At 41.0% G+C, this 13,760-nt stretch overlaps 1 protein-coding gene across 3 annotated transcripts in view; it reads right to left on the reverse strand.

Annotated features, from left to right (window-relative positions):
* Nucleotides 1–13,760, reverse strand: part of LOC137800200 (microphthalmia-associated transcription factor-like) — a 29,950-nt gene that overhangs the window by 10,395 nt on the left and 5,795 nt on the right. For 2 of the 3 annotated variants that reach the window (XM_068597274.1, XM_068597273.1), the window contains exon 2: nucleotides 7,084–7,318. In XM_068597274.1, the coding sequence (XP_068453375.1) occupies nucleotides 7,084–7,318 (235 nt within the window). Of the gene's footprint in view, nucleotides 1–7,083; nucleotides 7,319–12,661; nucleotides 12,739–13,760 lie in introns of those variants that run through there. The other variant, XM_068597275.1, reaches the window with a different exon arrangement.

Genomic DNA, 13,760 nt, shown 5'->3' on the forward strand with positions numbered 1-13,760 from the left:
TTAAAAAAACAACTAAAGTTACACTTCTGTGTTAAACTTCTCTGTGAACTGAGGAGCGATGTCGCTGCGTCTCTCTCGCTCGCACCAGAAGACTAAAGCTGCTGAGGACGGACACGTCCAGCTCATCTTTTAAAAGACAAGAAACGTCATTAGTTATGCACATCAGGGAAGTACAATGAGCTTCTTCAAATTTGTGTTGTTTTATGTAAAATCTGAATTTATCACTTGATGTCAGGATGTGCTGCTAACAGTCACTGCCTTTGTTTTGCAAGGCTGACTCTTTTACTGAAACTGGCCTCGGGCTGTTGCTTTGCCGCATCCTTTTTTGTCCTCTTTTTTTTTTTTTTTTAACCCTGTGGATGCCTGGCCCGAGTTCTCAGTTCAAACCGGCCCAAAGAATACAGCCTCTTACATCCCTACACGTCCACTGTTTGCCTCTCATCTCGCCTTCAAATTACATTTTAAATCGCCAACCAGCATGCACACTGCGCCTCAAAACTAACGATTAAAGGCCTTCTCAGTCTTTTTTCAAATAAAAATGTCTGTTTTGTATAGCTTCAGAGGATATATATATATATATATATATATATATATATATATATATATATATATATATATACACACATATCAATGGGTTTCACTGAGCTGAGGAAGTCTCAGGCTCCAGACAAGCTCAAAGCTGGTGTCTCCACTGCTTCTGCGCACTGCACTCGACAGCTGAGACGATACGATTATCAAAACACAGGGAGCCAAAGAAAAAAGATCAGAAATGCATTGACACATATCTGTTGCTGCGCATGGACGCTCATCGACTGCTGCCGATAAAACACAGCGATGATCAAGATAGCCGCATCTTATCTCAGTTACATAACGGCATCTGGATCTGTGTCTCCTTTAGCGAGTGGCCTAGTTTATAGCTTGTCGCACCTCTTTACCTGACTCTCTTTAGGAGGGGTGGAGGGTTCTCATGTAAGAGGTAAATTAAACTGCATCATGCAGCTAAGACGCCATTACAAGGTTGTTAAGCGGACACATTTACAGCACGTCAGTTACTCGCTGAGAAGAACAAAGTCGCAATTTGGGCTGAAGTGTAAAACAATGAGATTCAATAATGTCGGTCGTCCACAGACCGACATTATTGTCCGTCTGGTCCGAGTCTTTGCTTTGTTCTCATTACGGTGCTTAACTCAACTGGAGCATCGCGACTGATGGTCGTATCTGAAGGAGCATCAGATCATCAACAGCCATCATTGCATTACTGCATCAAAATGTATACACTATAAACTTTATAGACCTTGATCCTAAATATAGATTCAACACACGTAATGAATGTCTGTTGATGTTTTCAAATAATCTGTCGATATTTTATTTTTTTGATAACCTAATTAAGTGTCACACAGCACAAACCTGCATCAGGTTAAAAGAGTGTTTACCTCAGAGGTTGAGAGTTACGCTTCTATTGATAGAGTTACGCTACACACACACACACAGACACACACAGGGAGAGCGAGTATACTAACTAGCTAACTACTAACCAATACACAAATAGCTGGATCAGGTGACGGGGGGTCCAGTTTACATCTCTGCAGCGGCATTGAGCTGCTGCATGACGTCATCAGTGAACAAGAGACTGGACACCCGGACGCTGTCGCAACCTCAAGAGCGTCCGCCCCAAATACCATCAACTTTCCGGCAAATTGCAATGTTGTAGCAATGCATAGTGTATAAAGAGACATTGACCAATACTATTATTATATTTAACATGGCAATACCATTATCATTTTTTTGTGCAATGCTGTTATATATTTTATATTTTGTGCCTTATTTTTTATTTATTTATTTCTTACCTTAAGTTTATTGTAATTCTGTGTTAGGAGGACCAACATAAGCTTTTCATTGTATAGAATAACTCTGTTATCTGAGCATATGACCGCAAAAATATCTTGAGTCTTGAATGTATTCAAATCTATATGTATATATACTCTAGACTTTATGTACTGGAATTTCAATTCTATACACCGAAAGAAATCTTTAAAAGGAACAATTTTGCTGCTATATAAATGCTGTGAATGGGGAATTAATTTAGCATCTTTTAAGTTATCAGCAGAAAGTAATGCAGGAGCGTCATTTAGCTAAATAACAAGTCGGAGACATAACTGGAAAATCTGTCAGTCTGTGAGAATTAGCCATTGGATACTTAATAATTTCACTATTGTTCTTAAAGCCAATTGAAAGTCCAATCTCACGATATTGAATGAGGGATTTGAAAGGATAGATATTGTGTGATAATGAAACTGAAATGTTATTTAATGTGTTTATTCCATAAACACACAATGTTGGCATCGCTTCATTTGCAGCCAGTCAGCTATTTTGAAAAAATAAAGTTTAATTTAAGGGTGAAAAACCTACGCAGAAAAGAGTTAATCCTTTTCCATCTCGCCGGTCGGTTCCCATCATTGTTCCAACACCTGAGGCGAGCGCGCCGCTCCTCTCGGTGTGGGAAGGATCTTCATTTCATCGCAGCGGCGTTTGAGAAAAGCAACATGCAGAGTTGCTTAAGCAACAGCAACTTGTGCATGAAAACCGGCATTAAAACATGTCGAAAAAGTACAAGCAGCAGTATTGTGTGGTACATGCAGAAATGAATTTGGTTTGGTGAAAGCCTTTTCTGTCCTGCTACTGAGAGAATCAGCTCATGGTAATCTGGTGAGGTAATTAGGAGAATTTAATTGATGAATTAATAATAATCATTTCTGGTCTTCTTGTAAATTCTTTTTTCGTCAAATACTGATAATTGTTCTGTAGATGCCAATATAATTACACACCTTCAAGTATAGGATGAAGACCTGGTCCTGCGGTCTATTTTACTGAGGAAAGTTCATGATAAGAAATAGTATAATGGAGACAATGTTGTCCAAAAGTGATGCGTTCAGTCGTCAATAACGTCCGTTATCACTGCGTATTTTGCGGATGAAGTAAAAACGTCCTTAGGAGGTGTAAAGATTCCTCTCGTGGATTGCTCAACAGTCTAACAGTTTCTGTAGTCTAAGTTGCTTTAAAAACGCTGCTGCGTGATAACATAGCCGAGTGTAAACCACTGGTCTCCTTTGTTACTTTCCTTGACCTTATGACCTTCACCAAGGTCAAGAAAAAGACTATTCAATAGGCAAATGTATTGTAATATTGTATAAATAAAGTGAATTTCATTAATTTGTGCTGTTTTAATGTGCCCATTCCTGGCCTGCACATGTCGTGTGCCAGTGGTTCTCAACATTTTTTTGTCTATATTAACACAATGAATCTTTCTTTTATTTCACAATAAAATGCCAATGACTAAGGAGTGTAAAAAAGATACATGTTTTGTTGACTGAATAGACATCTATCTGTCGAGTACAGTACCCGTTTTTAATGGGTCTTTGCTTGGGCAAAAATATATATTTTTTTTATTATTATTTAATTTTTTATTTTGAAGGGACTCTTTTTATGCAACGCAGTGTAGTATTTTTCTTTGGCTAGACTCTAGTATACCTCTCTTTTCTCTCCTATCTTACTCTATACAACCAAACGATTCTTCAATTAAATGAGAAAATAAAGAGCAGATCAATCAAGGATGAAAAATAAAAATAATCATTAGTCGCAGTCCTAAAATGAGTAAGGAGAAGACCTCTTACATTTACTTAACTAGACAATTCCTGAGGGGTTTTTCTCCAAAATTATCACACATAATTAGATGATCTAACTGCCCCGAGTTCACTGGAGGCCCCTGAGGGGCCACGGACCTCAGGGTGAAGCGTCAACAGGCGACATATTGTAGCCTTTTGTTTCGTGCAAACTGGTCAAGTATCTGTTTTTAAAGACCCTGAGGAGAGACAAAAGGATCCTTCTTGTCGTGTGTTCGCATATATACACACAGAGGGGACTTCTACGGGCTGAATGTAACGACGTATAAAGAGTCCAAACACAGATACGAGCTTTGGTTTGAGTTCCATCCAACATACACTGCGATAAATCTCTAATACCGAACAGCTCGGTTCAGAGCCAATAAAGCAGAACAATGGGTTATAGAGCGATCTTAGCCAGCGGGACTTTAACTTTAACTTGCCCCAACTTCACTTAATGTACTCTTTCCAAAATACACAGTTTGGAAAACTTGACGTCAACAGCCGGCTCGCAGCATCTGCAGCCACAGTAAACAAGACAGCTTGTTGTTTATCGGCTTGTTTTTTTAGCCCCGGGCAACGTAACCCCTCCGACGGTCCCAAACCCTCTGCAGAAACACGCACAAAGCGGCCCGCTGTACTCACAAAGGACGCTGACAAGCTGACAAACACTGATCTGTATTTTTTTTCACTTCGCATGCTTTGGGCATTCCATGACGGTCCTACCAGGATACATTAACAAGAATGCCCCCCCTCACCCCACCCCACCCCGCCCCCCACCCCGCCATTCGCTATGCAGCCCTGAGAAGAATAGGCCACTTTGTCTCGCCGTTAAGCCGCTAACGTGCTCTGAGGAACTTGCGGACGACAACTGTGATGCTAATGTTAGCGGCTACATCGAGAGCAGCCCATGGTCTTTTTCCCGCCTGAAAAAAATTGTCATGCTGTGATGCAAAAAATGTGGCGTATTACCCCCGAGGAACAAAAAGACCTGTTGTCTTGTTTTAAACAATAATTGTTGTGTTAAAATTAACATAAAAAAGCTAAAAAAAAGTCTGTCTTTACTGTGTGGTTTTCGGTTTTATTTGCTCATGATGTACAGCTGTAATAATTAGAAAGCTAACAGTTAACTACGTAACTCATTTTATTCAGCAAACGTCGACAACAATGCATGTACGGTTACACTGCATCAACTCGTGAAATGATTACACCGCACAATACACACTAAATATTCGTTTGAACAACTTTGCTACCAAATAAAAGTCCTTTTCTTTCAGATTAAGACGTGCAGCATCTTCGTGCACTATCTGATGTCCTGGTCACGAGCTACACGTGTGATCCAGAAGAAACATACATTTTTTTTTTTTTTTTTTACAGGATTGAAGAATACTTTGTTCTTTTCATGGCACAGTAAATCCTTTGAAAGAGAAATCTTTTTTTTTGGTTTAACCCTTTTAGGAAGTTATCCGACAAAGCAGTGTTTTTTTTCCTCTTAAAATGTGCCATGGAACGAAGGCCAGTGGGGGCTAATTACGAGCATTCTTCACTGAATTAGCGTTCGGTGTGTGGTAAGGCTGTGCTCGCCTTTGTCTTGATCCCTAAACTGATCCCTCGCTTATTCCCCAGAAGGTCAGAGGTCACTTGGTTAATTAAGGGTCCAATCAGTCTTTAGATAAACTCATTTGAGCTTAATGTTTGCACTTTTTGAGGTCCGGCAGCTCTGCCTGGTACCCCTGAGCTTTTTGTGGACTCTGCTAATCTACCCACAGACAGGTGAGTAGGTTAACCCAGCTCAACAGCGCCAAGCTGGAACGGCCTTTTTTTTCATTTGAGTACTTCAGTCAATGAAGAATGTCTGTAAGCTCTCGCCAAAGCAGAGAAATTACTCTAACTTGCTGTATTGTACACAAGGCGAGGGTTCGGGGTGGGGGGTGCCCTAAACCTCTCAAAGAGCTGCAGATTATGGGGAGCAAGTAATGTTTATGCTGCTTGTTTTCAATGGACACACTGTATTTGTGCGTCGCTGCTGGCCCGTGCCACACACATCCAGGGTGATGAAAGTGATGCTGAGCAAGTAACCATGAAATCTGTGATTGTGTTGTGGATGGATTTAGATCAACACAGATTACTCAACAGCCCCGAGTATATCTCTACATTCTACACTAATGTGAGGTAATGTAATTAAAACTTTGAGCTATCCTTTAACTAGAGCTCCTTTTCCCCTCATTCAGGCTTCTTATTTTAAGTCTTAATCATCACCATCTTGGAAATTAAAATGCCGCAAACACAATTTATATATTTGTGCAAAGATTCCCTAAAGTGTTGCATGTTCTCTTAACGTGAAAAGACATGCGGCTGTGATGGCACAGACCTTTCAAAAATGAACGGAGTGGAAAAGAATCTCTTTCTCAGAGAAGTAGAAGATCTAAAACACTTTGGAAAGGTTGATGCGTCGACACGCGAGTACACAGGTCTGTGTGGCGTCCTCGTGACGAACTCCACAAACATTTCCATCAACTTTGCAATGATGTACTCCAAAAGAGTACAGACACAAAACTGAAAAGAAAGCGACTCACTAAACACTTTGTCAGGAACACACAGAAAAACACACACACACACACACACACACACACACACACAATAAAAAAACATAAATTCTTTGTACTGTGCAAATCTTTCAAAATCACAACCACATCATTAAGCATGTGCTTAAAAAAAACTAAAAAAAAACTGCAAGAATACATGAGACCACAAAATAGAAATATTTACCACTACACAACACAGCAAAACACATTTCTATTGATATTTCAGGATAAATCGCTAACTCTGAAAACCCGTGCCGAGGACAAACTTACCGAAACCGCCTTGTTAAAATGATCCCTCAAACAAAACGGTCTCCACTCGTACAGAAAATCTCAACAGTCTCCTGTCCCTCGGACTGCCAGGGAATCAAAGCTATGAAAAGATGTGAATCTAGCTGAGCAAATAGGATTAAAGATGGCTAAATCCCAATGGCTGGAAGCACAGCATGCATTAAAGAGGAATTCTCTCAGGAAAGATAATCCCCATATACGCATTTTAACACACTTCACTCACTCCTGTGTGGTTTTTTTAGTGTGCGTGTTTTTTTTTAAACAGTCATAGTAAAACCACAATTGCCTGTCCACACACACACACTCACACACGCACACACGCACACACACACACACACACGAGTCAATGCAATCTATAAATACAGCGCTGCATTGACCATTACGACTGCAACCGTGACACATGCATGTTCTAATTCCAGATGTGGAAACTTTATACACATACTGTAAAAACTTTGACAGCCTGCTAATTATACATGCTGCCATATACCCCGCTTCTTCTTCTTCTTCTACTTCTTCTTCTACTATCACAAATCATAGCCACGGCTGTTTACCTTGAGCACCTCCATTGGCACCTGGGACGCAGGCTGCAGACTGACGGGCACGCTGACATTGATGGCGGGGGTCTGGGCCGCCGTGCTTTGTGGGTACTGGGAAGCTTGTTGCCTCTGCTGCTCCCGGCGCTCCTGCTCCTGGAGCTGCTCCCGCATCAGCTGCTGCCGCAACAGGATGCGTGATGTCACGGCCGAGGAGCTCAGCGGCGGCTTGGAGGAGCGCTGGTCCGACGGGCTGCAGAGGGGAGGAAGAGAACGAGAAACATGACGGGGTGATTGAGTGGAGACGGGCGAGGGGCGGGGGGGGGGGGGGGGGGGGGGAGGGGGCAAGCAGGTGGGGGGAGGGGATTGGGGAAGGTGAGGTGATGAGAGAGAGAAAGAAGGGTAGAGAGAGGTCAGACGGGGAAGGAGAGGTCAAGCAAAAGAGACGAGAGAGGAGAAAGATCAGAGAGCGGGAAAGGTAGAAGAAGATGAAGGGGAAGGCAGATGGATAATAAAAAGGTTAACGTGAAGATGACTGAATAGGCAGAGATCAAAAGGAACATCCGAACCGCGGAGACGCAACAATTAGAGTCGATTCATTGGTTTTAAAAGAAAATTATTACGATTGTCTGTTAAAAAGCACACATGTCGAACATTTGCAGATTCCAGCTTCTTTGGGTTTGCATATAGTTTTTCTTTGTTAAGGGAAATGAAAGGTTTTTGGGGTTTTGGACCGTCGGTCGGACAAAACGTAGCTCGGGGCTCTCGGAAATTGCGATATTAATTTTACTATCTTTTGACATTTCGTGGCTAATCAGGGAAGTAATTGGTGAAGTAAAGATAATTGTTAGTTATAGCCCTGGAGCTGTAGTATCCCAAAATATCCCAGAATACTCTCCGAATACTTAGACTCATACAATACAATGTTGGCTTCAGACCTCTTTTTCTCCTGTGTTTGAGTCTTCATAGGAATCCGAAATTGATTCCAATACTTGTGTTTATTGTAAGTATTTGTTCAGCAAAGACCTGGGGAAAAAAATGTATATCTGCAAAAAAAAATCTGTGTTAAAAGATATTTTGACAATAACTATTAACATCCAGCATGATATGAGCCAGATTCCCCAAAAATGCCTCCTGGAGCGGTCAATGAGACACCTTTTTGGAAAGATTAGGACCTAAAGAATCATAATCTGCAACAAAAATCACAATAAAACAAAGCATTGGCCTGTTACCAAGAAGTTTCAGTCAAAAAACTGTGTCGTTTGGATCAAAAATGGAACAATATTACATATTTTATGTTAAAAGATGGTCTGAATGGGGCATGCTGGAAAAAAAAATTGAGATTAAGATTAAGGAAGCTTCTCAAAGCAAAGGGACGGACACGTTTACCTTCCTCAGAGAGGTTTGACCCCCGGATATGAGGCTTTCTTTAAAGAGGTATGATTGGTTGATTTAAAAAAAGAAAGAAAGAAGAAAAGCAAATGTGCACACAGTGCCAGGGAAATCAAATGACCATAGTTAATAATGTAGTCTCTTTACTTAATTATTACTTACTTAATTATGAACAGCGTTTCATGTCATGCACACATCTAATGAATAAGTTGAAAGCCGTCGACCTACTTTAAAAGTAAACACAGCTCTATTTGAGCAGAAGCTTAGCCCCAATGCGGATGGTTGTTACGTTTATTTTCTGACTTATGTTTACCGATCTGCTCCTTTTAGTTCTTAATCTTAATCTTTTTTTGGTGATTTGTGAGCAGTGAACATGAGCGGGGCGGTACTTCAATGCATTAACCAGCAAAACAACTGTTGCCCTTATGAGAGCAAGTCGTAGTTCCAAGAACTTGTCTGTGGACGCTTTATGAGTACGCCTCTGTTTTTCTGCAATGATTTTATTTCAGAGGAAATAAATGAAACCACTTCAAGGCCCGAGTATCAATAGAATGAACCAGACAGCTGAATTATCTGATTCTGCTAATTCTGGAGGAGCTATACACAAAGATTTTTTTTTTTTTTTTTTTACATTAGCAGAATGAAACATAACAGAAAAGAGGAACGGTTTCCATAAAAAGGGTTGCTTCAGTTTTCCCACTCCTTTAAATTTAGACGGCGGCTCCCCAGACGGAGCCGGCGGTCCTAAAATAGAGAGACTCTGCTGAAGCAGAAGTCGTCTGGATGAAGCCTCCGCGGAGTGAGTGATCCTTTTTGACCGAAAAAAAACAAAAAAAAAACGCAGTAAAACGTCTGGCCAATCCAGCTGTGCGGTAATCGCACTAATTAGCCAGCGGAGTCAAACACAGCTTTCGGTCTGCAGCGTATTCAGTGGGTGTTGAGCCCTCAACATACCATAATCCCCCCCCACCCGCCCTCCCCACACACACACACACACAGTGCTGCGTATAATCTCATTGTCTGATACCACACCCACTGAACCCTGCAGAAACACTGGATGTATGCAACTGTAAAAACACACACACACACACACACACACACACACACACACACACACACATTTTCTACTACGGTCAAATAAGATTAGAGTCCAGAACTGTCTCATTTATTTCTGAAGACAAGCCTGATGCAGATAAACTGATCATAAATCCATCTAATGACTGAATTACAGCAGAACAAAGGCGGTAGTTTGCTCTCTGAAAGCACTGCAGCGGTTTTCTCTCCAACTTTTTACTTCATGCTCGGTGCCTTTGTCTGTGTGACTGTGGGCGGTTGTGTTTCCTTTAATCCTCTGAGTTTCAAACAAAAGTCACTGGATCTAATGTTGTAAATCATTTCTAAACCCTTTGATTTGTTTTTTTCTTTCTTTAATCGGACTCCCTGTTTGAGTGCTTACATTTCAAGACAATGGTCGCATTTCCTTTTTCTGACCAGTTGGAAGAAACACAAAAAGTAAATGTCATTAAAAATACAGAATATATTTAAATATGATAAGCAGCTTTATTATATTTAATTACTTGTAAATAATGGGTTTTAATGCCAAATGGAACAAACAGTACAGTTGTGTGGTACATTACTTATTATTTCCATTTAATCATTTAAAACTTCTACTCCACTCATTCTTTTTATATTCTGATTATTAATAAAATATACAAGCCACACATGTATGTATTATTAAATTATAAATGATGTTTAATATTAGGTTTGTCAGCAATATATAAAGTAAACTAGCAATATCTTTACCAGTGACGCTTACACACGAATGCATCAATAGAACTCCAAAGATATAATATATATTATTCTTAAATAATAATATAATTTAATGATAATATTTGTGTATTTTCACATGGAGTTTAGGTTGCATGAAGGTCCCGAATTCAACATCTGACTTTGGTTTCACCAACAAAGGCAGCGAAGAAGAAGAAGAAGAAGAAGAAGAAGAAGAAGAAGAAGAAGAAGAAGAAGAAGAACAAGAAGAACAAGAAGAACAAGAACAAGAAGAAGAGTGCAAGCTAACACACAACAATGCAATGTGTACACACCTCCTATTGAATAGTATTGGCAGGGAGTCTTCTGAATAAAACCTGACACCCTTACAGGCAATCAGAGTGTAAACCTGTGTTTCCCTCACCACAAACCCAACAACAACAACAACAACAACAACAACAACAACCTGAAGGTGTTGCCGTGCTTGCAGGCACAAACAAGAAAGGAGACGCCAGTTTCCGTCTCCGCAGACACCCGCTGTCTTTCACCACATGGACCCCAGTGTCTCCGCCGTGCAGCTTGAACTGCTTCAGTTTCAACGTACTGTATATTTAACACACAACTCATCAAAGTACAAACCCGAGAGAGCATCTTTTACTAGCTGCACTTCTCCTGTGCATCATTTTATGCACTTTTACGGCCACCTCGAAACAATCAAATGTTTTTTTTTAAAGGGGAACTTTCATTAGGAACATTTTGTATTCCACATTTTCCATAATTAAAGCCTTTGCCAAACAATGCTAGCAGCTCTGCGAGGCTGTGTATAAGCACAGTTTGGAGCTCAACGCAAAACCAGAATTCACAATGCTAACAGCAGTTACAATGTGTACCACGTCCTCCAATTTAATTTACCATTTTAGCATGCTAACATGTGCTAATTAGCAGCAAACAACATCAAAGGGGGAATAGTGTTAGCTATGCATGCAGTGGCAATGGCAAAATACACATCTTGAGCAGCTTGAGGGAAAGTGAGGAGATCAACACAGTTGTTAGGACTCATCATGTGCGCATGGATATCTGAGCCATATTTCATACTATGGCACAGCAAGAGGGAGACATTTCTATAGGTGTAACGCAAACTTGTCAGCGCTCTCTGGTGGGCAAAATATGTAACGCACTGTCTCTAAATGACCTGAAATAAATATTGTTTCTCGTTGTCATCCGTCAACATTTAATAATCAATATCAATATACCCGTGATGAGCGTATATCAGCCAATAAAATCCTCCATGTGGCCGGATTATGCCTGCAGTTCTTGACGTAATTATTATAAGACACAAGTACAATGTCAAGCACATGTAAAAGTCTGAAGAGTTTACACTTGAATGATTACAGGAAGTTAATTCCAAATATGTTTCCAAATAGAGTAGAAAAGGTTTAGAGCCGAGATCTACAGAGCGTTGTCGCACCTCAAGATTTTCTATAATACATTTGTGATTATCAGATTGACTTGTTTGTGTGTGTGAGTGTGTGCATGAGTGACCAAAAGCCTCTCGACAAAGCTCTCTCTCTCGCTCTCTCCCTTTCAAGTGTTTGGTGGCTTTCAGCCAAACAGACCACTGAATCACATAAAAGCTCTTTTGTCCTTTTTTTTTTTTTTTTTTTAACCGTTTCCCTCTTCTGATTGTGTGTGTGTGAGTGTGTGTGCATGTGTGTGCTCACCTCCCTCTGATGTTTGTGTGCATCTCAAAGACAACAAAAACAACTACAATGGCTGCACAGTGCTGAAGAGCCCCACCCACCCAACTCATGATTCTGGTCACTATATTCGCTCCATCATACTCCATCAGTAGTCAAATAGTTGGAGCTTTGAGTCTTTGATGCAGGTTTTAATGGTGGACAGCAAACAGGGAAAAGAAGAGAGAGAGAGATGAAAAGGAGGTGAGAGAAAAGCAGTCAAAACACCGAGCTGCTGAAAGGAAAATAATGTGCAGTACAGATACTGGTGCTGTGTTACTTGGTGCTGGAGCTAACAGCTCTGCCTAATGGACAATAATGGTATAACAACAACCTAAAACATAATGGCACTCCATTAGGAACTGATTGATTTCACTGTTACAAACAAACATCTTCAAACTCCTCCGAGATCTATTTGAAAAGGTGATTGCCACAAAATATATAGAAAAATTGCTTCGTAAAAAAAAGAAAACCCCCCCCAATAATTCCATTCTAATCTATGCTTGTTTTAAAAAAAACAAATAAGTATGATGTTGATTATTAACCAGAGCCAGCAGCAGTCAAACTATTTCACACAAAACACCTTTGCTAAAGCTACCGTTGTGTATTCCCACACACGGCTCCGTGCACTGGTATCACACGCCAATACGCTCCAAAATCACGCCTTAAAACATGCCAGCGTGCCGCAGCACCATACTCACAAAGAGTCAAATGAGCAGGGTCTGTACACTTGCACTCCTACAGCCTCCATATTTGTTTTTTTTTTCTCCTCTCCTGAAGGTGCACCACCCGCCCTTGGATAGCAATGAAAGTCACGCCGGTGGTGCAGCGCTGAAAGTGTGTCAGAGGAGGGGGGGGGGGGGGTAGCGGGGGAGGCTCCGGGGCCCGGCCCGGCCTCTCCAATCGCCGCGCAGAGTCCCAGGCGGAGGACCAGCCAGAGCAAAAGGGGGGAGCGGGCATGCGCCCACGCCGGTGACACACTGCCCGTCAACAGGCTGCTTTTAAACCACACGGACACTGTTTCGCGTTGGAGACATCTGTCGTCGCTGTTCAAGCCGGGGGGACGGCCCGCAGCTGCAGCTTTTAGTCACTACACGTGTCTCCGACATGTCAACTTTTTATGAGCTTTAAGACGCCACCGTTTTTTTCATTTTGTGCGACAATGCAATTTCCTCGGATATACAGTATACTCGGATTGTTTTTCAATTACATTTTCTCTAAAAAAAATGTGTTTGGCTCGGATGCTTAAGCATCACCGAGTGATGTTTGTGCAGAGTTCGACGGCCAGAATGAAGTTTTTACACTTATCTTCTGCAGGTGTGAGAGGGGAGGGAGGGGTGCGGGAGAGGGTGGGGCTCTCTGCTCGGCTCCATGTGTGATTTGTGCCATCTCAAATAGTTTGGAAGCTATTCATGGGGACGCTTTACGTACCCCACTAGTGTCACATATACGCTTGTTCCATGCATATAGTGTCTTGTCTAAGTAAAGAAGTTAAGTTTAGGCATCAAAAGCATTTAGTTAGGTTTAGGAAAGGACTGTGACTGATTATATACAAGCACACCTGCTTACTTTTTGCATAATACATGCTGATAATATCAAAACAGTTACTGATTGAAATATCTTCAGATTAAAATGATACCTCAGAAATCCTACCCCCAAATAATACAATAAAAAACAATTGAAATCTAGACATAAAACACCATTTAAGTCTGTAAGGTTTCCTCCACCAACGCCTGCTCTTTCATCTCTTATCTCACTGCACGTTCTCTGAAAAAAAAGTGGAAATACATAACAGCTTGT

Source organism: Clinocottus analis, unplaced genomic scaffold (assembly GCF_023055335.1).
Source record: "Clinocottus analis isolate CAN_PGR_092001 unplaced genomic scaffold, fCliAna1.0.p SCAF_4, whole genome shotgun sequence".
Lineage (NCBI taxonomy): Eukaryota > Metazoa > Chordata > Actinopteri > Perciformes > Cottidae > Clinocottus > Clinocottus analis.